Source organism: Falco rusticolus, chromosome 2, assembly GCF_015220075.1.
Source record: "Falco rusticolus isolate bFalRus1 chromosome 2, bFalRus1.pri, whole genome shotgun sequence".
In the NCBI taxonomy this organism is placed as follows: domain Eukaryota; kingdom Metazoa; phylum Chordata; class Aves; order Falconiformes; family Falconidae; genus Falco; species Falco rusticolus.
In genome coordinates, this window is record NC_051188.1 from 1,927,391 (window position 1) to 1,952,999 (window position 25,609).

Sequence of the window (25,609 nt, forward strand, 5' to 3'; positions counted from 1 at the left end):
AAGGGAATCAAGCCGACTGTCGCTGTTCCGCCAGGCAGGATGGACACCTGAACAGCTTCGGTCTCAATGCCCAAGCCTGGGCCCAGCCCAAGAAATGACTGGCTGCTTAAATAATTTGGCCATAAGGTATTGACTGGTTGTGTGGGAAGGCACCTAAACAATGCTGTCTGTTCTTTGTTTCAGTATGTCTGATCTGTAATGGATTCTTAAACGTTGGGTGTTGCCGGAGGCTTGGAGGGGCTGTGCTGGTCCCTGGCCGGCAGGCCGTGCCCTGTGGCAGGGGCTGGGGTCTGCGGGTGGGCAGAGCTGCAGTGTGCAGGGGTGCAGCCCGTTCCCCACTTTGTCACTCTGCTGGCTGCTCCAAGGAGGCTGCTTTGAGCAGCACTTTCGCTTTTGTATTCCTCTTGCTGAGAGGCAATGTTTTACTTTTGTTCTCATGAGATTTTGTCACATTAGCTTTAGGCCCGTTTCCCACTTACTAACTAAACCTGGACTGTGAAGGACTGGGGATGCCCTTTTCCCACCCCTGCCGTGATGTCACATGCAGCTTTTGTATGTACAGTCTCTGCTCTGTCATCCAGATTTTGAATGAAGATACTAAGCAGACTAAAGCCCAGGGCTGACCCCTGTTCAAATACTTGTCTTGTTTGACAGTCAGTCGTCGAGAATTGGGCTCCAAGTGCAGTATTTTATACACCCGTTCAAGCCACCCACCTTATGGTAATTAGAGCATGACAGTATTTCCCTTGTTTGCTTATAGGGAAGTTGCATGGAATAGGGTTATGGGTCTTAAAAAATGTTAGGGTACAGCCCATCCCCTGCTTCCCTCTTCTTCACTGATCCAGTTATCCTCTTAAAGGAATTAGAATGGTATGCCACTGTTGGCTCTTGGGGAAAAAAAAATGGTGACTGTTTTCTGATGGAGTGTTACTTTTTAGGTGCTTGTACGTCTGGTTTGGTGTCCCATTCCCCTACCCTGTGGTTCATCCTAGTATCTTCATATTGAGTTGAGGCTGACCAATGTGTCCCTCACCGCTGCTCCTTTCGCTATAGGAGCAGGCAGATGGGGCAAGTAAGAAGCAGCGGTTAAAAGTGCTGAGCAGAGGATTTGGTTCTCCCTTTCCCAGCCATCCCTTTGATTTGCTTTGTGACTTACTCCCTGCTCCTTTATTACCTCTTCTTTAAGAAAAGATACGTATTTGCCACACTGCTGTGACGTTTTAATGAACCCACAGCTGCACAAAGCAGAACAAACGTAGCATAGATAGTTCTGTCATTCATTGATGTACTTTAGGCAGGTAAAATGAAAGGAAGTTTACTCTGGAGACCTTTCTTCCCTAGTTGTTCAGCCTCTGGCACCACCACCTATCTATCGCCCACTTCAGTCCTACATCTCTTTTCAGGGTTGTGCAGGTTATCAAGGCAGATAGGTTGTGTGGGGTCTTACTTTCGAGCCTTGCTTCTTTGGAGGAGATGCCCTTGTCTGCACAAGGGTTGGGGCATGTGTCACTGTAGACGTCCACCAAGAGCTGGACACCTGGCCATCCTGACATGAGGTGTCTTGAAATAGATCCGTATCAGTCATGCCAGTCTATAAATGTGCAAGATATCAGGAAGAGCTGTAAGAAAGCAAATGCAGCGTAGTCGTGTATTCTGCACATGCACACCACACACTGTGGTGTTCTAAAGCAGCCTTCTGCTTTCAGCCTCCCAGGCAACATTCCTTGTGCAGGACTGTGCCTTTTTGTGATGGTTCCCAGGCTCGTTCAGTCTTGTACTGAGCCCTTCTTTTATGGATGGATGGTTTTTCTATCGTAGGTGATAAACAGGGCTTGTATGTGAATCTAGGGCTGGAGTTTGACGGGTAATCTCAGTGGAGCAACAGTAGTGGGTAACGGGTAAACTGAAGCCAGGAAAGGCAAGAGCACGCCTGCAATTTCGGGCAGTGAGGGCTGTAAAGAGGCTGTGGAAGGACACTGGTGATGACTAATACGTTGTCCTCTCTAGATGCAGACTTGTGTGGTTTGCAGCAAAACAAAATAGCAGGTCAGCACAGGATACAGATGCATTTCCACAAGTCATGACGAAACGAGCGTTTTTGCCTTTACAATTAATTTATCAAAGCATTTCCAGTTCCTGTTTTGAGGCTAGAGGCTAATGATAAGTATCACTTCAGGAACACTACATGGTGCTCAGCTCAAATGACATTCAATTAGAAAAACAAACAAACAAAAAAACCCCAGCCCTGCAAAACCGGAGGAGTGGCTGTTTTGGCTGGAGAGTATTAAGCAACCTGGGAGGACAGCTGAGAACACTTTGTGTATGCTAAAGTAAACAAGAATTTTTGTTGCCAGTTTGGATTTGGAGAGTATACAGAGATGTTAATGCAACAAATCAGTCCTCAGTTCAGAACTTAGATGCTGATTTGCCTGGGGGACCCTCCTATACATTTTTTGTATTTAATCAGTGAAAACTGCTGGCTGGGAATTGATTTGGGGGAGTGTATCCAGAAACAGCCTTTCTCTGAAAGGCAGCGGTAACAGCAGTTCAGTAGAAAAGATAAACAGCCTGATGCTTTGATCCCAAGCATGCTTATAGGTGTCTTCTGACACTGAATATTGGTCTAAGACCCAGATTACTAGAAATGCTGTCCTTCTAGGCTTTAATAATAATCTAAGTGTTTATATAGGTTTTCTATTAATTAGGATACATAGGGGTGTTTATTGACCATTGAGAAAAAAGTCCAGTATTTATCAATCTTGCTGTGGTGTTGGCCGCTTCAGCTTGCTGGAATTTGCCACTTCTAATTTGAGGACAGAACTCCATGGTTCTCTATGCCTATTCCAAGAATTCATGAGGGAGAATAAAAGGTATGTTGTTTTGGGGTGGGGGTTTTCTGTTTGGTTTGGTGGGCTTTTTTCGTTGTGATTTTTTTTTGTTTGTTTTAAAAAACCAGCAACCGCCTCAGACACACTGTCATATCTTAGTCTTAGTCACCTCCTCATTTGCTAGTTCTGTACAAACATGCTGCATTAAAATGCCAGTCTCTCTCGGTCTGCCCTTACGGAGCCAAGGCAGTTACGGCTGTGATTCCAAAGAGAGGCTATGTCCTTTATTTCATTTGTTTCCTATTAGCTGTAGCATAGTCACTGGACAGCACTGAAGGATGCTTTACTAAATATCCTGTCCTGTTTTTATTTACCCAATTGCCTTAACAGCACAGAAACCATTAGGAACAGCCTTCAGCAATAAGTACTTAGACCCTGTTCAGAGCTTTGAGCACAGTCACGTGAATTATCCGCTCTGTTCCTCTGTGCTCTTCAAATTTCAGTTTTCAGAGTAATTGTGGAATGTGATCAAGTACATTTTGGAGCGATTTCCAGGCACTGCTTTTGGAGCCCATGACGAACCGCAAATGTAAAATAATGCCTCCTGCGCCGCTCATCTGCATGGGAAGCTGTGGGAGCAGCACTAAGTGAGGGTTGAGGGCAGGGGGCTTGAGGCTTCTACTTCTTGCCTACAGGTAACAAGCCTGGCCCCAACCAGGGACTGGGGCTCTGTGGAGGAGTTTTCCCTGCCTGCCGCGTCCGGTTCCCATGGCTTCTGGGGCGGGACGGCTTCTGCAGCTCCCTCTGTGCTGATGCTGCAGGCAGCAGCTGAACCAGCCCCGGCCTGGAGCCTATAAAGAGGATCGGAAAAGCGTACTGAGTTTTCCGATGTCCCATCCCAAGCTAGGTGCCCCCTCGTTTTTGGACCAAGGACTCTGAGGGTCTGTGCGGAATTCTCTACAGTTTGAGCCCCCTGTGACCAAACGTGGTGATGACCCCGCTTTATTGAGACCAAGGATGGCTGATGCTAACTAGTCATGTGCAGAACTTCCTGTGGGAGTTAACATGGGCATAGAGAGTTCTTTTCTTTAATCCAATGCTTGGTGGCACCAACTGCTTTAATTTTGACTTAAATGAGACCAGGCAGTTAGAAGGCAAACTGCAGTGATGTTCCACTTACAAGCAAAGCATTTGGTGTGTTCGCTTTTTAAAAAAACTGAACAGGCAGTATAAATGAAGTAAGCAAGCTGAATTGTAAAAAAAAATAATAAAAAAATAATAATAACAATCAGTGAAACTGTGTGTACCCTCTAGAAATTCAGCTAGCTAACATACCAGTGGGTGAGTTTTGTGCATTTTTTCTTGGTGGAAAAATATTTCTGCCGTCTGAGCCCTGAGGGTGGCACTGATAGCAGGGAGAGGCAGTTTCTGTCACTGTGCAGGAGGGTGATGCTTCTGCTTTCCTGGCTGGGTTTGGTAGTGCCGTCGGTGGTGATTGTGTGGCTCTACCAAGATCAGTCATTTGAAATGTTGCCACTTGTTATGTATACTTGGTGGCTCTGGCCTGGTGGGACATGCTGTGTGACAGGCCATCAAGACCATGTGTCAGACTGGTTATGCCTTTACTGGTGGCTATAGACAAAATCAGAGGGCAAGTGCTGCTCTTCACATTCACTCTTTCCACCTTCCAGTAGTTTTTGCAGGCTCTGTGAGAGAGCACCCAGATGTGTTTGAAACATCTGGGAATGAAGCAGACATGGCTTTGCCACCTCCGTCAGGATCTCGGAAGGGGAAAATAGCAAGAGAAGCTGCTAAACCCCCAGCAGAATTGGGACAGGGGAGATGGGAGCTCCCAACAGAGCTGGATGTGTGGGAATTGCCTGCCAGACAAGTACAGAATAAAAGCTACATGTGAAGCAAAGACACCGTAAGGTGAGGAGTGTGTGAAGGGCATGTTTGTATGGAAAAGAGCAGTCTGAAGGCACAAAAGGAAAAATGGTTGAACACAAGGGTAAAATAAAGGAAAGCATAAAGCAAAAGCAAGAAAACAAAAGTAGGTAATGATTTTTTGGAGGGGAGTGTGTGTGTGTGTGAATCCCAAGCCTTAGGAATAACCTGCAATTTCTAAAAAGCCACCTCCAAAAAGGGCAGGACAGGGGGAGGAAAAAAAGAGACTGTGGTCTAGGAGAAACACGTGAGAACAGCAAAGAACCTGGAAAGGGCATGAGGTTTAACAAAACTTTGAGGTGCCACTAGCAGCAGGAATGTCCACTGTTAGCCTGTATAAATGCGTGATCTAGTGACACGGCCTCTCCTCTTTCTCCTCTCGGTCCCTGTGCTCCCCTAATAAATCTGCCTAGTCTGGGCTCTGCTCCTGCCCCATCGCTGGGGTGTTTGTGCTGTGGCCGGGCTGAAGGGTCCTTAGTTTCTATTGTGCTTGTGGCGGTTCACTATGGTACAAATAATGAATATAAGCTAATTGTTAATGTAAGCTATGTTGTCAATGGGAGGCTGAGTGGGAGAGGAAATTGACTTATAAAGTAAAGGTTTTCAAAGAAAATATTTACCAAAGAGTTTTCTCTATTGATGTGTTCCATGCCTTGGAAATGGGGAATGACTGTTAAAGAAAAAGTGAGTAAAATAAGCATAAAAAAAAAAAAAGAACTAAGTGGTTACTGTGCCACGTGCACGCTATTGCCAAACAAAGAACTTCAAACTTGATGACAAAGCTGTATATAAGCTTGCATGATGAAATCCGAAGCTGGATAAACACAGCTTGGTTTTCGTGTATAGTTTCATGCCTGTAATCTGTCCAGCATCATAAAGATCTTAAAGCTGAGCCAAGTTTTCTGAGACCTTGGGTGAGTTATAGTTTCTGAGGGAAACTATGCAAAAAAGGATAGGCTTTCATGCCAAAGCAGACAGAAGTTATGGTTTTGACTGTGTTATGCTTCAAGTTTGGGAATTAAAAGTCTAAGCTCAAAGTAAAATAAAACTCAGAGACTTCTGGCCAACAAAAGAAAAAGTTAACTGGAGCCGCTGCTGGCATGCTGCTTTGTTTTCGGTTTTGTGGGGTTTTTCTGTTGTGACAGTCTGTAGTCTGCCCTTGTGGGGTTTTTTGTTTGTTTTATTTACCACATTGTCATAAATGAAAATGGAATACAGATTCTGTTCTGCCTCTTGTTTTCTTGTTAACAAACATCTGGAGACTCTGCTTCTGTAATAAATAAGCCTTAGCAAGTAGGTCTTGCTCTGCACTCTTGGGAGTGCTTATATTAGTGCTGGCTCTGCTCTAGAGGAGGAAGACAGCTCAACTTGTGTTTTCCCGTTGCAGATGTTGTCCTGGAGAAGGCCATGCATAAGTGCATTCTGAAGCTGTTGAAGAGCCATATTGAGGCGATGTTGAAAGAGTTTGATACTGCAGATGGTTCTTGGAAACAACTGAAGAAAAACATTCAGTTGGTACGGCAGAGGAATCATCAGGAGCTGGGCGTGTTTGTTCCAACACCAGACTTCGTGGATGTTGAAAAGATTAAAGTCAAGTTTGTGACCATGCAGGTGAATGTATTCACCTGAAAAGGAAGTCATGCTGCTGCTGAGAGTTTGCAAATTGATTTATACTGTTACGGAGAATAACTTGGGTATGGTGCTTCTTGTGGTTCAAGGTCACTGTTTTTTTTCTAAACCTGGGGTTGTATTTTGGTGGAAGAAATCAGACCACCTGATTCTGCAGATGTCACCTTCTTCTGGAGCTCTTGTAGCATCTCTTTGCCCTTTTGAGAGGGATTCTTTCTCTCTGCTTCCTTCCTGATATCTCTGCATCTGGCAGCGCATCTTACAAATTCAGTGTGAGGCAGAGTTGTGAAGCAGCTTAAAAAAAACAACAACAAAAAAACCCCAAACAACAAACCACCAGCTTTGCTTAACTGTAGGCTTTTGAAATTGGCTGTCAGAAAGTCTGTCCTATAAGCCTAGAATTTGACATTGGTTCTATGACGACTACAAGAGCTCTGTGTTGATGGGTGGAGGAAAGCAGCCCCTGGTCCAGTATTTTTGACTTGCTGTGCCTCTGAATGTTCTCATTTGGACACTTTCTTTCTGTTTTTGCAAGAGAAATAACATCTATTTCGGTGCTGTGGCAAGAGTCCAAAAGTGACCTTGAAATGTAGATGGTGAAATGGAACCACAGACCAGTTAAGACCAGCTTGATTAGTCAGTGGCACAATTAAAATGCTGTGCTGGATGGCATGAATTCATAGGTGCAGCTCTGTTGCCTGACATCTTATCATGCACTGCTGTGGTAGGTCACGAGCTAAGGTGAAGCAATGCCGGTGGTAGTGGGAGATTTTTTTTCCCTAAGAAAGTATAAGCTGCTGCAGGTGGTTGGCAGTTTTCTTTAAAGCACTGAATCTGCAGCTGGGTCCTGTGCCGATCAGGATGCTTGCTTTCTTTCGAGATTTGAGAGAATGGTGAAAGCTTCTCGCTGTAAAAGACGCCCCAGGCACTTCGGCAAGATTTGGGCAGGAGCTTAGACCTGGCTTATTTCTGTGCAAAATCCTGCGTTTTACAACGTATTTAGGAATCTTTGCCAAAGTGCTGCAAACTTTTTTTTCCCCTGTTGAGTACTTCCAATGTGCAAAAGTTCTTAGTAACTTCTTAGTAACTAATGCAGTGCTGTGTTGTGGCTCTGGCGTGAGAACAATGTTGATAGCGCACTGATGTTTTTAGTTGTTGCTGGGTGATGTTTATACTAAGTCAAGGACTTTTCAGTTTCTCAAGCCTTGCCAGCCAGAGGGCTGGAGGGGCAGAAAACGTTGGGAGGGGACACAGCCAGGACAGCTGGCCCAAACTAGCCAAAGGGAGGTTCCATATCACGGGGCGTCCTGCTTGGTACATAAACTTGGGGGTGTGTCGAGGTTTAACCCCGGCCGGCAACCAGGTACCACGCAGCCGCTTGCTCACTCCCCCTCACCCAGAGGGATGGGGAGGAGAATCGGAAAGGAATGTAAAACTCAAGGGTTGAGGCAAGAACAGTTTGATAGGTAAAGCAAAAGCCGCACACGCAAGCAAAGCAAAGCAAGGAATTCATTCACCGCTTCCCATGGGCAGGCAGGGGCTCAGCCATCCCCAGGGCAGCAGGGCTCCATCACGCCTAACGATTACTCGGGAAGACAAACGCCATAATGCCAAATGTGCCCCCCTTCCTCCTCCTTCCCCCAGAGTTTATATACTCAGCGTGACGTCATACGGTATGGAATACCCCTTTGGCTAGTCTGGGCCAGCATCCTGGCCATGTCCCCTCCCAGTTTCCCATGCCCCTCCAGCCCTCTCGCTGGCTGGCAAGTTGGAAGCTTTACTGATATCAGCCAGCAGTAGGTCGTTCCACTATGGTGTCTCTCCGGTGTGTTCCCTTAGGGAGCGACTCTTTGGGACAAAGCTAACCTCAGGTGTCCGATTGCCTTTCAAAAACTAGTCCTGAGACCTCTCTTAGGACAAGCGACATGTGCCTGTGACAGGACCGGAGGAAAATGAGCCTAGCTCCAGATGTATTTGTGTCGGGTAATATAAGCCAGTAGCAGTTTATTAAAGGGATACTTTGGTCTTTGAAGGAAATGTCCTGAATTATTTCAGTCTAATCCTTCATTTACAACTTAATTCCCTAAATAGGGAATTCGTGAATTCCTAGTGCTTGTGAGGTACAGAAATGGACAAATCATTCTCTCTGTGTTACTGGCCTTCCAAATTGCCATAGGTCCCACAGCCTGGACTGTCCCCTCAGGCAACCTTGGTTTTCAGGAAAAATATTAAAGCGGTATCTGGAACAGAATTCTGTCAGGATTCCGTGAAGATAATGGTGTTTCTTGGCACCTGCCTCTAAAGAGCAAACCTTTGTACTTTACTGTCCAATTACCTTAAAAAAAGTATCGAAGTTGGAATAAGGCCAGCTTGTGTATGAGGTAGTGCTGAACACTGAGAACGAATGCCTCTGTTCAGCGTAAAGAGAAGGATCTGAAAATACTTGGAAGGAATAAGAGAAGAATGATTTAATTTCATCTGGAACTCCAGATACTCTTGTGTGTACTTCCTGCTGTCTGTTGGATGGTGAGAGGGTACAGCTACAGTGGCTGTTGCAGAGGTCCCCTTGTCCATGGTATCGTGTTCCTTCCAGCTGCTTGTGGGACCATGACATGGTAGAGAGGTGGTGGTTGCTGCAAAGTTCCGTTGCCCAATCCTGCAGGCACCTTTGAGCTGCCTGTGGGAACTGGATGGGGTGTAGATCAGGTAGATGGTGCGGCGCCCTCTTTGCCCATGGCTGTGGGCACCTTCTTCTGAACTGTGGAATGAAGACACACTGCAGGTAGCGCGTGTGTTACTGGGATCCACTCTTCCACGGCTGCGTGTTGCTTCCCTTTTCCTGTGGGACCCCGGCATGGTAGAGAGGTGGTGGTTGTTGCTGCAGAGGTCCCTTTGTCGCAGGCTGTGGGCACCTTTGAGCTGCCCGTGGGAGCTGGGTGGCGTACGGGCAGGGTGGGTGCTGTAGCCATCTTTTTGCCCACTTCTGCGGGCACCTTCTTGTGGACTGTGGAATGAAGACACACTGCAGGTAGCGCATGTGTTACTGGGATCCACTCTTCCACGGCTGCGTGTTGCGTCCCTTTTCCTGTGGGACCCCGGCATGGCAGAGAGGGGGTTGTTGCTGCAGAGGTCCCTTTGTCGCAGGCTGTGGGCACCTTTGAGCTGCCTGTGGGAGCTGGGTGGCGTATAGGCAGGGTGGGTGCTCTAGCTCTGCCCTTGTCCATGTACGAAGGCACCTTCTGGCTGTCTGTAGGATGTCGGGGTACAGGTACGGCAGGCTCTGTGGTGCTCCCGTTGTCCACGTGTGCAGGCACCTTTGAGCTGCCTGTGGGAGCTGGGTGGCGTACGGGCACGGTGGGTGCTGTAGCCGTCTTTTTGCCCACCTGCTATGAGATCTTCTGTACATGCTGTACCAAGGCTAGAAGAAGGGGCTAGAACCAGTGTTAAAACTCAGGTGATAACTTTAGGGTTTGAAAGGTTTCTTTTTGTTTGACCAGTCTTCTGTATGTAGAAGTGTCTTGAAATGTCAGAATATGAGATGAATGGAAACCGGGGAGAGTCGACTGGAACAGCTTGTAGTTACCTGCCAAGAAATCGTGAACTTTAGTAAAAGGTAGCTCCGGCAGGGGGAGATCGCGACCACCCACTCATATACCACCTACCCAGATCGTACCCCAGACCCATTTCTAGACCTTTCTAAGCTCTACTGAGCAGAATCGGATCTAGGAGGAGAATATGTTAATGATTTATGGGAAATATCATGGTTATGCATGAATATTTAATGAATATGTATGAATAAGTTCTATATATGGTGTCTGATTTTGAGACCTGGCGTGCGTTGATCGTGAGAGGACTCGCTCACGCACCCGGCCGTTAATAAAGAAGTGTCTGCTTATCTACATCACATTGGTGTCGATAAGTTCTTCATTCCGAGATTTCGGTAACAGTTTTGGCACCCCAGATGGGACCTCGCTGAAGGAGACCGGAGGAGTCGGGGACCTGATCGGTTCCAGCCGGCACCGAGGATTTCTCGGGGATACCCATCGATCCCCGATCCGTAAGGCTCTTGGCGACGTTCCCTGCATTTTTGGTAAGACACTTCTTTTTTTTAATTGTAGTAAGTGGGTTGGAGTCCCACTAAAGTAAGTAAGTAAGTGCACTAGAGGAAGTGGGTAGGAGTCCCACTAAAATAAGTGTATGGGAAGGAGTGGGATGGAGTCCCACCAGTGGGTTGGAGTCCCACTGAGTAAGTCTGCCTGTCAGAGGCGGTGAAAGAGCTGCGCAGGGTAGGACTAGGACTCTGCCCGTAAGACATAAGCAAAAGCTATTGCAGGGTTGGACAAAAGTGTAGACAAGAGAAACTATATGCTATAGTGTTCTCTAAGGTAGTGCCTCTAACAAGAAGTTAGAAGAGGTTTTTGGGGTTTTTTTGTTGTTTTGTGAGTTTGTGTATTAAGAAGAAAATGAAGAGGTATAATATTGTGTTATAGGTTTGTTTAAAGTAACTGTGGGAAAGTGTGAGTGTGGCTGTAAGGGTGAGACGTGTAATTGAGAACGAAAGCGAGTGTGGAGTGTGGATCCGCGGATCGGAGTGACAGAGTTGAATAATTGTGTATTGTACTGTGAGTAATTACACCATGGCAACTAAGTTAACTCGGTTGTTTAAAAGTCAAAGCATGGGCAATCTTGCTGTAAATGACAAAATCCCGAAAAATTCTTTGTTGGGATGTTTATTGGCACATTGGGGAAATTTACAGGATGATCTGCAAAAGAGCCAGGTGATTGAGTATTGTAATAATTTGAGTACTGTAATAATTGGTGGCCTTTGTATATATTGGATGATGAGGAAAAGTGGCCCACGAATGGGACACTGAATTATAACACTATTTTGCAGTTAATGCTGTATTGTAAAAGAGAAGGGAAATGGAATAAAATGCCAGATGTGGATTTGTTTTTTTTATTTAAGACAAAGAAAGGATTGGCAGGATGAATGTAAGCTAATTATTAGAGATAATTTGGTAGTGGCTATAACTTCTGATAATAAGAAAGTGGAAAAAAATGTTGTTTAAATTGTGAGGTTGGGAGTGGATACAGGAGCGACATTTTTTTATTAAATACCTGTAAAGGAAAAACTGGAACAAAACCAGGCCATTCCTGCAACCCCTGGATTTGAAATTTGGAAATAAGATAATTACACCTGAATTTTTGTATGTACCAGAATGTCCGATACCCTTCTTAGGAAGAGATTTGTTATCCAAATTAAATGCACAGATTGTTTTTGACGAAGGAGAACTTTTCTTGAAAATACCTGAGTCAAAAACGGGAGAAATCCTGATGATACAAGAAAAGGTAAAGGAACAAGAAATTCCACCGGAGGTGGATTTGGCAGTGATCCCTACTGTATGGGAAACAAATATTCCTGGTAAATTGAAACTAGCAGAACCTGTTAAAATAGATTTGAAGGAAGGCGCAGGAACCGTGAGAATTAAACAATATCCAATCAAACCAGAAGTGAGACAGGAATTGAAGAAATTGATTGATAAATTTTTGGAGTATAAAATTTTGGAAGAATGTGAATCTGAGTATAATACTCCTATTTTACCAGTCAGAAAACCCTCGGGTGAATAGAGACTGGTACAAGACTTGAGAGCAGTAAATCAGATAGTTAAGGATATTTATCCTGTAGTAGCAAACCCTTATACACTGTTAACAGCATTGAGGGAGAATTATCAGTGGTTTACAGTGCTTGATTTAAAAGATGTTTTCTTTTGTATACCTTTGGAAAAGGAAACCAGAAAACTGTTTGCTTTTGAGTGGGAAAATCCTCAAACTGGGCGAAAGATGCAGTTGACATGGACTAGATTACCCCAAGGATTTAAAAACAGTCCAGCTATTTTTGGCAATCATTTAGCAAAGGAATTTGAAATCTGGAAACAGGATAAATCAAGACCTGGGCATTTATTTTTACAATATGTGGATGATCTATTGATTGCTACAGAAGAAAGATTTATTTGTATACAGGTGACTATTGACCTTTTGAATTTCCTGGGACTAAATGGGTATAAGGTATCCAGGAAGAAAGCCCAAATAGCCTGCCAGGCTGTGATATATCTCGGCTTTGAGATTTCAAAAGGACAACAACAATGAGGAAAAAATCGCAAAGAAGCTCTTTGTGGTGTACCTGAGCCGAGAAATATTCATGAACTCGGAGCATTTTTGGGCATGACTGGGTGGTGTCGCCTTTGGATCATGAACTATGGGCTAATAGCTAAACCGCTGTGCGAGGCCCAAAAGAACTCTCCCTTTGTATGGGGCCCACAACGACAAAAGGCTTTTGTAGAGTTGAAACGTGCCCTAATGTCTGCACCTGCCTTGGGACTGCCGGATCTAACCAAAGATTTCCAGCTGTTTGTCCATGAAAGACAACACCTTGTACTGGGCGTGTTAACCCAGAGGACAGGAAGCTGGAAACGACCAGTCGGATATTTCTCTAAACAACTGGACACAGTGAGTAAAGGGTGGCCAAACTGCCTTCGAGCAGTGGCCGCAACAGTGATGCTCATACAAGAAGCTCGGAAATTGACTTTGGGAAGAACAATAACAGTCTATGTTCCACACATGGTGATAACTGTCCTAGAACAGAAGGGGGGACATTGGCTGTCCCCCAGCCGAATGATGAAATACCAGGTGGTATTGACTGAACAGGATGATGTGATTCTAAAGACAGCTAACCTGGTAAATCCTGCAGTGTTTTTAAGTTCCGTACAGGAAGAAGGACGACTGGAACACGATTGCTTGGCTACCATCGAGTATGTTTATTCCAGTCGTGAAGATCTGAAGGATGTGCCATTGGAGCGACCAGACTGGGAATTGTATACTGATGGAAGCAGCTTTATGGAACAAGGAGTCCGATACGCCGGATACGCGGTAACAACAGAGACCACAGTTATAGAAGCAGGAGCATTGGCGAGTACCACATCAGCCCAAAAGGCAGAACTCATCGCTTTAATTCGAGCCTTAGAGGTAAGCAAAGACAAGAGAGTAAATATCTGGACTGATTCAAAAATATGCCTTTGGGGTAGTGCATGTCCATGGAGCTTTGTGGAAAGAGAGGGGGTTATTGTCCTCTCAAGGATCAAACATTAAGCATCAAACAGAAATTTTACGATTATTGCAAGCAGTTCAAAAGCCAGATCAAGTAGCAATCATGCACTGTAAGGCACACCAGACTGGGAATACAAAAATAATAGCTGGGAATAATTTAGCTGATAGAACAGCAAAAAAAGGTAGCAAAGAAAGAAGCATTGCAAATGGCAGTAATTCCTTCTAAAGCAGTAACCCTTCCTAGGGAAAACCCGAGATATTCAGAGGAAGATGACAAATTGGGTCAGTTATTAAATGCTAAGAAAAACTTAGCAGGATGGTGGGTAACTCCTAACGGACAGGTAGTAATTCCACCTCTTGTGATGAGAGAGATAATTCAAACGAGACATCAAGAATGTCACTGGGGGGCAGAAGCCTTAGTAACATCTTTACGAAAGCAAGTAATATCAGTTAAAATGTTGGGAATAGTAACTGCATAGTAACTGCAAAATGTGAGGTATGTTTGAAAAATAATCCAACGATTAAGAAGAAGGTTCAAATGGGTAGGCTGAAGTCTGGTACAGAACCTTGAGATTATTGGCAAGTAGATTTTTCAGAGCTGCCTAGACAAAATGGGTACTGGTACATCTTGGTAGGGGTTGATACTTTTACAGGATGGCCAGAAGCCCTTCCCTGTCACACCACCCAAGCAAAAAAGGTTGTAAAGTGGTTATTACAAGAAGTAATTCCGAGATTTGGAGTTCCTATTGGAATTTCCTCTGACAGAGGTCCACGCTTTGTTGCTGAAGTAGTCCAAAGTGTTAGCAAAGTATTGGGTATTAATTGGGATTTACATTCATCTTGGAGGCCACAATCTAGTGGGAAAGTGGAAAGGATGAATCAAACTTTGAAACGACAAATAAGTAAAATTTGTCAAGAAACCAGTCTAAAGTGGCCTCGGGCGCTTCCATTGGCATTATTATGAATCAGGGTACAGCCAGAGTGGAACCTCAGTCAGTCCTTATGAATTATTATATGGAAAACCATATGAGTCTCTAGAACCAAATCTAAACATACATGTATGTGGATAACTGGCTAGCTGAAAAGGGTCACATAGACATAGTCCAGCTGGCTGGACAAAAATGCACATGGCTCTCAGCTGATCTGAAGTAAAGCAAAATACACTGTCTTTGGCTGTCCTTGTTACACAATAACAGGAAGATTTTGGTGGGAAAAGAACGTTGCAGGTGGGAACAGATAACTACAGAAGAGAAACTAGGGGCGGGCTTGGTATTTAGGCAACTAACCAATAATGAGCTTAACTTTTGTAATATGTATGAGCTAATTATAACAAGGCATAAAAGGTGACTGTAAGAGACAATAAAGGAAGTCTGCTGATCACTCATATTGAGCGACTGTGTCTTCCCTCCGTCGCGACACATGTAAAAGGAAAACAAGGTGTGTATAACTATTTGCTTTTTCTAAGGAAAACTTTGGCTGCGATTTGGTGTGCAGTAATTTGGAATAGACCTTTATTCCAGGAAAATTCAGTGCGTGATTTCCAACCAGGAGACTATGTCTATGTGAAGACCTGGACCTCCGAACCTTTGCAGGAGCACTGGAGAGGACCTTTCCAGATACTGCTAACCACTTTTACAGCTATCAAGATAGCAGAATCAGACGCTTGGATACATTATACTCAAGTGAAGAAAGCACCTACTCCGTGGAAGATTGTCAATCGTGACCCAGAGACTTTAAAATTGACACTGAAAGATGTCTAATTTTTATATTGGATTTTATTTTGGTCGGTAGTGTTGGTGGGATCATGGGCTGACTTGGTGGACAGGAACAAAAGACAAATAGAAACAGAACAAGTAATTGACATTCCCAAACAAATGGCTGAGGAAAATTTGATGGTAGGATTGATTAAAGAATTTGCCAATTTACAAAATGGCACGCAGATCGCTGCTTGTTTGCCAATACCGAGGGCAGTAGGTGAATCTATTCCATGAGGAATTTTAACCATGGATCTGACCAATCTGGAATATAAAAATGAGACCACCTATTGTGAACAAAGGCCAGTAACTCAATGGTATGAACAAGTAAAGGTTATTAGAAAACAGTGGAAGTCACCAGGTAAAGAAACAGATTGTAAAAAAAACAAAAAAAAAACCAAAAAAAACCCAACCCAAACAAACTATTGAATTATGATTTTATAACAGGATCCCGACCTAGTGCCATAGCTTGAGTTCTTCTTCCTGGGGGTCCAAATCCCCAGTTAGGATGGTGTTCTTATGATGAACAACTTAAAACCAATGTGAGCAGAAGTATCATGAAATGGAAGTGTAACAAAACTGGCCAAGGTACCCAATTAGTAGAACAATGGGACTCTATATGGTCTATGTCCATATTTTCTCATTTTCAGTATATAGCAAGAACTTCTTGGTGTTTTACCTGGGATGGAAAAGTTTTTTCAGTATTACCCTGGGTCAATGATAGGTCAACTTCATCGGGAGAGAAGGAAAATAAAGTAGTGCCATGGTGGAAATGTGAAGAAGTGTATGATTGCAGTAACGCAGACTTAGTAATCCAAAGAATTCCTCCGTAGGCCACTGTTTTGAAATATGGTTGTTTTTGTCGAGGTCTTAAGAACACTCTCAATTTAACCAGCACTTTTACAGTTAGAAAAGGAACTTTGTTTAGTTGTAGTAAAACTACTATTCGAAGTCCAGGACATTTAGTTTGGGCATTAAGTGCTGGAACCTGGACAACTCACTTACCATTAGATGGTAAGGTGAAACAAATCACTTCAGGCATGCCAACATTGTGTCCAGTTTGGAAGAAATCACCATTTAAAGGATCCTTAGAGAATTTAGAATTGAAACGAATAAAGAGATCTGAGATAAATGATGATATTTGGAATGAACCATTTACAGGAGTGAAAACTGGTGGGGGACTTGAATCACTTTTAAATCCTATAGCTTCATATAGAAACAGAGCATGGCTCTATCAGTTAACTGGTCAAGTGGAAAAATTAGCAAACGTTAACAAAAAGGGGTTTAAGGAATTGAATATATAATTACAGGCGACCTCCAGAATGACTTTACAAAATAGAATGGCACTAGATATGCTTCTACTTAAAGAACATGGAGTATGTGGATATCTCAAGGATAAACTGGACCACTGTTGTATCCACATTCCAAATGTCACTCAGGGTGTGGAACATGATCTAGACCTATTAGGAAAAATTGAAAAAGAAACTGAAACAATTCAACAGGATATGTCAGAAGATTGGCTTGGGAAAATTTTTAACAAACTGGGATGGAATTTGAGCTCTTGGATACAATCTATAATTAAGACTTTGTTTCTGTTACTAGTTGTGTTTTTGATGAGCATGCTAGTATATGCATGTTTGAAGAAACAGTTTACCAATAGAATTGCAGTCACTGGTATGATTATGAGAGAAGTACCAACTATTTTATCAAGACATGATCCATCACCGAGATATGTTGAAACAAATGATATGTAAATAATGTGAAAGTACTGAAAGAATGATTTTCAGCACTTTCAAAGGGGGGAAATGTTATCGATTTGTTAATAAGTTAAGATTGATTGACTTTATTTGATTAATTGATTTTATAAAATCATTTTATAAAATTGAAAAATAGAAGGATAAGAAATGTTTTTAATGAAACTTATAGCTGCACAGTAAAAGTTGTTATGAGATCTTCTGTACATGCTGTACCAAGGCTAGAAGAAGGGGCTAGAGCCATTGTTAAAACTCAGGTGATAACTTTAGGGTTGAAAGGTTTCTTTGTGTTTGACCAGTCTTCTGTATGTAGAGGTGTCTTGAAATGTCAGAATATGAGATTAATGGGAACTGGGGAGAGTCGACTGGAACAGCTTGTAGTTACCTGCCAAGAAACCGTGAACTTTAGTAAAAGGTGATTCCGGCAGGGGGAGATCGCGACCACCCACTCATATACCACCTACCCAGATCGTACCCCAGACCCATTTCTAGACCTTTCTAAGCTCTGCTGCGCAGAATCGGATCTAGGAGGCGAATATGTTAATGATTTATGGGAAATATCATGGTTATGCTTGAATACTTAATGAACATGTATGAATAAGTTTTATATATGGAATCTGATTTTGGGACCTGGCGTGCGTTGATCGTGAGAGGACTCGCTCACGCACCCGGCCGTCAATAAAGAAGTGTCTGCTTATCTGCATCACATTGGTGTCGATAAGTTCTTCATTCCGAGATTTCGGTAACACTCTCATCCAGGGTGTGGCTGTCAAGGACAGGAGAAGCAAGGACGTCAGCAGCCACTCTCTATCACCATGAGCAGCCCTAGCTGCCCTGCCTGGAACAGGGCCGGCCTCGCGCCAAGGCTGTCTATCATATGGACCCCAGAGAGCCAGGCGACACGTGCCCTGGCCCAAGGCTGTCCCTTAGCCACCATGACATGGGCCACTGCTGCTGTTCTGCCTGCTGTGGCATGGACGGGACGGGACATCCCCGGGGCTGGTGCCCAGCCCTGGGCTACCCAGGGGAGAGGGTTGTGAAGCTACCTTTGCCTATGGTGTCGGGAGGCTCCCAGAAAAACCAGGATGGGCTAGAAGCCAGGCCTGTCTTACCTGTCCTGTACAACGCCGAGAACTCTCGCGCCAAGTGATGAGCTGAGAAAGGACAGGAGCCGTGCTCTTGCTGCGTCCTTTTCCAAGAGTCTGGCTGCAATTCCCAGGAGAAACAACAAAAGAGAAGTCACGCTCCACCCCTGTGGTCAGCCCCAGCCCCCTTGCCCTCCCCTCGGTGCCTGCTCCTCGCAGCTGTTGCTCACCTGCCTTGTCTGGCGGTCTGAGCCAGCACAGCCCTGAGGTGGGGCAGCCGTGTCACCGACCCCTTGGTGAGGTGGCCAGCCACGAGCAGTCCCCACTGTGATGCGTCCATGACATCACCAAGGCTGGTGCCTGGAGTTGGTGCTGCATCCATGTGATCCTGCTTTTCCAGCGGTCAAATGAGAAGACACAACTAAATAAAGAATAAAAATGAAGCAGAAAACAAGAGTCGGTAGCGCTGGGGAAGCAAATAAAGTAGCTGTAGGATGTGAAGAACAGCAGCTCAGCAGGGGTTAGAAGAGAGTTAAAAGCAGCAGGTCCTACGCTCTGCTCTCTGTTAAAGAGTTTGGGTGGTACTTGCCGAGACTTGTGGGTTTGAAGGCTATTCTGGAAGAAAGAAGTTTGGGGAGTTTCCTGGAAGGGGACCTTTCACAACTTTGGCACTGAGGACGTGTCGCGCTGCCCAGCCGTCCACCCAGGAGTGGCGGGCAGTGTTGTGTGAAGTGCAAGACAGTCGTCTGTCTGTCCCTGAAAGGAACCAACGTGTTTGCCTGGCGCTGCCCTGTGCTTGCCCTTCAGTTGGGCGCTGGAAGAAAACACACGGACCTGTGTGGTTCGCTACAGACTGTTGCATCCTCTTTAATTCACAGGGTATGAGGCAACGGGTGCCAGCTGAACCACAGGAGTTTCCCTCTGAACCTCAGGAAACACTTTTTCACTGTGAGGGTGTCCTGGTTTCAGCTGGATCAGTGCTGTGTTGTGGCTCTGGCGCGAGAACAATGTTGATAGCGCACTGATGTTTTTAGTTGTTGCTGGGTGATGTTTATACTAAGTCAAGGACTTTTCAGTTTCTCAAGCCTTGCCAGCCAGAGGGCTGGAGGGGCAGAAAACGTTGGGAGGGGACACAGCCAGGACAGCTGGCCCAAACTAGCCAAAGGGAGGTTCCATATCACGGGGCGTCCTGCTTGGTACATGAACTTGGGGGTGTGTCGAGGTTTAACCCCGGCCGGCAACCAGGTACCACGCAGCCGCTTGCTCACTCCCCCTCACCCAGAGGGATGGGGAGGTGTCCAGGCCAGGAATGGTCTGGTCTGGGGAGATTCTTCATTATTTTCAGAGTGAGATTCATACACAAACAAGGTCATATGCAGTAAAAAAACGAGGTTTAATGGTAGAAAAATAACTGCTTGTTTAAAGGCAGGAAATGGAGAGAGAGGGAGGAAAAATAAAGTAAAGAAAAATGCAAAAGCTTCCACCGCACGGCGCTGCGGGTCCCGTCAGTCCTGGTTGACTTCACGTCATGTGGGGTGCTGCAACTGAGAGACGGGACACAGCTTGATGCAAGCAAGATGTCGATTTATTGTACACAATCTTGAGTTTATATATGTTTTCAGTAGCTGTGTATTTTAAACAGATTGGTTCTTTAAGCTAAGCATTGCATACTAGGCAATCCGTGATTGGGTAACAACAAACAAGGACAGTTTAAGTGAGTTTCCACAATAGCATTTAAGCCTTCGTTGTGCAACTTGTTACTTCTCCTTTGGCACCATCTGTTCCTCATTTCAACATCTTATCTCGGTATGACTCCTCAGTCAACATTCTGTCGGTAGTTATCTATTACCCTCCTTGTCCTCCCAGGGTTTGTGGCTTACAAGTTCCAGCACATCCCTGCTTATCAGTTGGACAGTATTTGGAGACTTGCTCCTCAGGCCTTGTCCCACATCTCCCCCTTCCTGTTGCACAAAAAACTTTCTTCATAGAGCGTGCTACCCACTTTTGTAGGCACTGCAACAAACAGGGCAAAAAGAGTAACAAGAAGACAAAAACGGCCAAGGCATAAACAATTGTCTTCACTAAACTCCTTAACCATCGCGACAACCCCCATCCTCCAAAAAGTTTATCCAACCAATCCCAGCTATCGTCTTGTGAAAGTTTAAAGACTCCAGCTTTAAGCTGTTGAATACTGGCATGAACCGATTCTGAATGGTCGGAGAGATTCATGCAGCACATGCCATCAATATCCTCACAGCCATGTCCTTGAGCCAACAACAAAAGGCTAATAGTTGTTCTGTTTTGTATGTAATAGTGGTAAATTTGACTCACATTCTTAACTGCCTAACAAACAAGATTTAACTAATTTAGATTAATTAATTAATCTAAATTTTAACTAAAAAAAAAGATTTAACTCTTTAATGTTTTCCCTGCTGTTGCTCTGGATAAGAGAAGAACCGCTGTTATATGTTCCTATCATAGCCTTCTATTACACTAGCATCTACATAAAAACAGCTATTGAATTCAAAGTGTAAACAATATCAACTTATTTTGGATTAACGTTATACAGAGGTAATCAATTATCTCAAATATCAAGGCTTTCAGTAAGATTCTTCATTCCTCACATACATTCACTTTTTTGCAACAATGTCTGCAGGTCAGTTTCAAGGAAGTGCACACCAAACAAGAACTGGTTCAGTAAGGAGACCACACATCAGTTGTTGGGTTGACCGGTGGCAGCAGCGGTCCCACGGTCCGGCACGTTAAGCTCAGGCCGCACACAGCGAGCGGGTATCCATCGCGGACCTTCATCTGTAGAAACACAAGCATAACCTCTCCCCCAAGTTAACAATTCATCGGTCTGGACTAATGCCTGGTATGAGGGTCTTTCATACGTAGTAAGATGCCTATGTGCTTTTGCTGTTTGTCACCAATTGACACAAAGTGTTGCACAATGTGAGGCATCGCATTGTTGACAGACATTTTCAAAAAGTTCAAAACATAACATGATTTCTCTGAACGTACCTCTTGGGTCATTCCCTTAATTTTCCTCTTTTTTTTTTGACTACATGCAACCAGAGACACTTCACCGTAACATAGAAGCCCATATTTACATCTCTGAGCCTGGACACAAACCACAGCTGCATGTATCACCAGGCTCAGGGCAGAATTCATTCACGTAGTTACATAGTTATGTATCACTATAAGCATACAGACACCTATTTATCACTAGATAACCATGTTCATCTTTCTTACGCTCCTTCACAACACCTAGCTGTTCTCTCATCTCTTGTTAGGTCAAATAATTCTCTGTCTTCCTCTTTTTTGCTTGTTAACTGTGATGAGGCAAAGGTTGTGTGTAGCTGGGTGACCATGACCTGATTTATGTTACAATCAACTAAACGCTGAATACAGGAAATAAGGCATGGGAGACATAAGGCAAACATCAATAAGGTGGTTAAAATAATTATAATAAATCCTGTGATACTTTTGAGTCATGGCCCAAAGTTTCCCATCTGTGAGAAAGAGACTAAAGGCATCCTGCCCCTGGCTCTGCTGCAGATTTTTGGGTTTAAGTTTTGTATGCTTTTGTGAATTAACTCAGATTCACATAACACATCCTATCAAAGTCTTCACACTTGTATCCCTGTGTTAATAATAAAAATTGATAGCAACTCGGTTCTGTAGCAACATATGACTGACATAATCAACATCTGTTAATAAGCCAGAAAACAAGAAATAGTATTTGTAGTATTATTTTCTTTAGTAAGCTAGCAGCCTAATTTACTAAGCAAGTTAAGAATGTGTACTATTCTTACAGAAGAGATTAGAGAAGCAAACAAAAAAAATGTGTTATGTTATATTCGAGAACTCAGCCCGAGAGTTACAGTCTGCTGTGTGTTCTGTGTTATACTCATTTGACACATGTTGGGGTTGCGATTGTGAAAGTTGCCCGTTTACAATTTTCATTGGCATTATCATAGCTAGTGGTTTTAAAAGCAACCCTTGAGCTTCCTCATGCTCGACTTGTTGTTGCAAAGTATTCTGAAGCCGATCAATAAAGTTAGTATTAAAGTTAGTGACTCTCTAGGACCCTGCAAGACTGAGGCAAGACTCCGGTATCCTGACTGCTGTAATAGCCATCTCCTTCAGTTGTAAACAGTTGTCCCTGGGATACCTTGCCTGAGTCACAGAATTGGCGCAATTATTTTCTCCAGCCAACTGCTCCTAGTTAACAGCAATTCTCCGATTAAGGTTTCCAATCAAGGCTACTACACATAGCTCATAAAAATCAGATAACCATATCATATACTGTGTCAGAGTAGGTATAACTCTTAGGGTTAAGTCTTAACGCTAAGTCTTAGGATTAAGTCTTAGGGTTAGGTCTTATGGTTAAGTCTTAAGGCTAAGTCTTAGGGATAAGTCTTAGGTTTAAGTCTTAGGGTTAAGTCTTAAGGTTAAGTCTCAGGGTTAAGTGTTAAGGGTTAGGTCTTTGGGTTAGGCCTTTGGGTTCAGTCTTAGGGTTAAGTCTTAATGTTAAGTCTTAAGGTTAAGTCTTAGGGTTAAGTCTTAGGGTTTAGTCTCGATGAGGGTCCCCCGTGGAGAGTTGGCCAAGTCACGACAATCACACCAATATGGCTACATGCCGTGCTCACCTTATTAAACAAACAGGTCATATTTATAACTTAAACCAACTGCTCACACGACTTTACACACAGGTGATTGGATAAAAGTCTCTGGCCATGCAGGTGTTTGTGTCACTGATTAGTGAGCATGCTGAAGGCGCCTGATCGGAGTGTGCTGATGAGAGTGTGCTGATTTCGCAGTTCCCAGGACTTGCTCTGCACCTGGCTTTTTGTTCGTGCATAGCCTGTTTTCTTTCTCACATTGCTTGTTCCAAGGACAATTTAAAGTTGCTCTGCAGCTTCAACCAACAGGCCTGGGTTGTCCAACCCAGACAATGGTAACATATGTCCTCAGTCCTTTAAAAATTCCCCTATAGAGAGCAGAGGAGTTAAGACTGGAGCAGAGAAGATAAGATTTGCATGGAGGAGATACGTTTGGAGTGGAAGAGATGAGATTTGCACGGAGGAGATGAGTTTGGAGCGGAGGAGACCGGAGGAGTTGAGATTAGAGTGGAGGAGATGAGATTTGCGTGGAGGAGATGAGTTTGGAGTGAAGGAGAGCGGAGGAGATGAGATTTGCATGGAGGAGATGAGATTTGCATGGGGAGATGAGACTGGAGCACAGGAGTTGAGATTTCAACGGAGGAGAGTGGAGGAGATGAGATTTGCTTGGAGGAGATGAGTTTGGAGCAGAGAAGAGCGACAGAGATGAGATTTGAGTGGAGGAGATGAGATTCGTGCAGAGGAGATGAGTTTGGAGCAGAGGAGAGTGGAGGAGACGAGACGTGTGGAGGAGATGAGTTTGCGGAGGAGAAGAGCAAAGGAGATGAGATTTGAGTGGAGGAGATGAGATTGGAGTGGAGGAGAGCGGAGGAGGTGAGATTTGCATAGAGGAGATGAGTTTGGAATGGAAGAGATGAGATTTGCTTGGAGGAGATGAGAATGGAGCTAAGGAGAGCAGAGGAGATAATATTTGTGCAGAGAAGATGAGTTTGGAGTGAAGGAGAGTGGAGGAGGTGAGATTTGCGTGGAGGAGATGAGTTTGGAGCAGAGGAGAGTGGAGGAGATGAGATTTAGTGGAGGAGATGAGATTGGAGAGGAGGAGAGTGGAGGAAATTAGATTTGAGCAAAACAAATGAGATTGTAGCAGAGGAGAGCAGAGGAGATGAGATTGGAGCTAAGGAGAGTGGAGGAAATGAGTTTGCATTGGAAGAGATGAGATTGGCACACAGGAGATGAGTTTGGAGTGGAAGAGATGAGATTTGCGTGGAGGAGATGAGTTTGCAGCTATAGGAGAGTGGAAGAGATAATATTTGCTCGGAGATGAGTTTGGAGTGGAGGAGAGTGAAGGAGATGAGATTTTCATGGAGGAGATGAGTTTTGAGCAGAGGAGAGTGGAGGAGATGAGATTTGAGTGGAGGAGATGAGTTTGGAGTGGAGGAGAGCAGAGATGAGATTTGCGCAGAGGAGATGAGTTTAGAGTGGAGGAGAGCGTAGAGATGAGATTTTCATGGAGGAGATGATTTTGGACCAGAGGAGAGCAGACCAGAAGAGATTTGAGTGGAGGAGATGAGATTGGAGTGGAGGAGATGAGATTGGAGCAGTGGAGAGCAGAGATGAGATTTGAGTGGAGGAGATGAGATTGGAGCAGAGGAGAGCGGAGGAGATGAGATTTACGCGGAGGAAATGAGTTTGGATCATAGGAGATGAGATTTGCGTGGAGGAGATGAGTTTGGAGCGGTGGAGAGCGGAGGAGATGAGATTTGCACAGAGGAGATGAGATTGGAGTGGAGAAGAGCAGAGGACAGCAGATGAGGGCAGTGGAGAGCGGAGGAGAGTGGAGGAGAGCGGAAGAGAAGAGATTGGAGCGGACAAGAGCAGAGGAGCTGAGACTGGAGTGGAGGAGAACAGAGGAGATCAGAGGAGAGTGGAGGAGATGGGATTGGAGCTAAGGAGAGTGGAGGAAATGAGTTTGCATTGGAAGAGATGAGATTGGCACACAGGAGATGAGTTTGGAGCGTAGGAGAGTGGAGGAGATGAGATTGGCACACAGGAGATGAGTTTGGAGTGGAAGAGATGAGATTTGCGTGGAGGAGATGAGTTTGCAGCTATAGAAGAGTGGAAGAGATAATATTTGCTCGGAGATGAGTTTGGAGTGGAGGAGAGTGAAGGAGATGAGATTTTCATGGAGGAGATGAGTTTTGAGCGGAGGAGAGTGGAGGAGATGAGATTTGAGTGGATGAGATGAGTTTGGAGCAGAGGAGAGCGGACCAGATGAGATTTGAGTGGAGGAGATTTGAGCGGAGGAGATGAGATTTGAGCGGAGGAGATGAGACTGGAGCGGTGGAGAGCGGAGGAGATGAGATTTGCATGGAGGAGATGAGATTGGAGTGGTGGAGAGCAGAGGAGATAAGATTTGAGTGGAGGAGATGAGATTGAAGCGGAGGAGGGCGGAGGAGATGAGTTTGGATGGGAGGAGATGAGATTTGCGTGGAGGAAATGAGTTTGGAGCGGTGGAGAGCAGAGGAGATGAGATTTGAATGGAGGAGATGAGATTGTAGTGGAGGAGAGCGGAGGAGAGCAGATGAGGGTGGTGGAGAGTGGAGGAGAGTGGAGGAGAGCGGAAGAGATGAGATTGGAGTGGAGGAGATGAGATTGTAGTGGAGGAGAGCAGAGGAGAGCAGATGAGGGCGGTGGAGAGTGGAGGAGAGTGGAGGAGAGCGGAAGAGATGAGATTGGAGTGGAGGAGAGCGGAGGAGATGAGGCGAGTGGAGGAGAGCAGAGGAGAGCAAAGAGAGTGAAGGAGACGGGATTGGAGTGGAGGAGAGCAGAAGAGATGAGACTGGAGCTTAGGAGCGTTGGTGCAGAAGGCTCGGACACAAC

General features: G+C 44.7%; 1 protein-coding gene and 2 long non-coding RNA genes across 4 annotated transcripts in view; 2 read left to right on the forward strand and 1 right to left on the reverse strand.

The window, feature by feature from the left end:
• On the forward strand, window positions 1–21,381 carry LOC119143172. Of its 2 annotated transcripts, none has more exons than XR_005102606.1 (3): window positions 1–126; window positions 6,163–6,469; window positions 20,758–21,381. It is a non-coding gene; the product is annotated as an uncharacterized LOC119143172 (long non-coding RNA). The 2 variants fall into 2 exon arrangements; XR_005102605.1 differs by lacking the exon at window positions 20,758–21,381 and adding an exon at window positions 10,352–10,756.
• Window positions 12,858–15,807, forward strand: LOC119143170. Its single transcript, XM_037377160.1, has 2 exons — window positions 12,858–13,427; window positions 15,029–15,807. Exons 1-2 carry the CDS (start codon window positions 12,960–12,962, stop codon window positions 15,266–15,268), a joined length of 708 nt encoding a protein of 235 aa, XP_037233057.1. The 5' UTR covers window positions 12,858–12,959; the 3' UTR covers window positions 15,269–15,807.
• Window positions 15,911–25,609, reverse strand: part of LOC119143174 — an 18,226-nt gene continuing 8,527 nt past the window's right edge. Inside the window, exon 3 of the long non-coding RNA XR_005102608.1 lies at window positions 15,911–16,432. This is a non-coding gene — a long non-coding RNA (uncharacterized LOC119143174). The remainder of the gene's footprint in view (window positions 16,433–25,609) is intronic.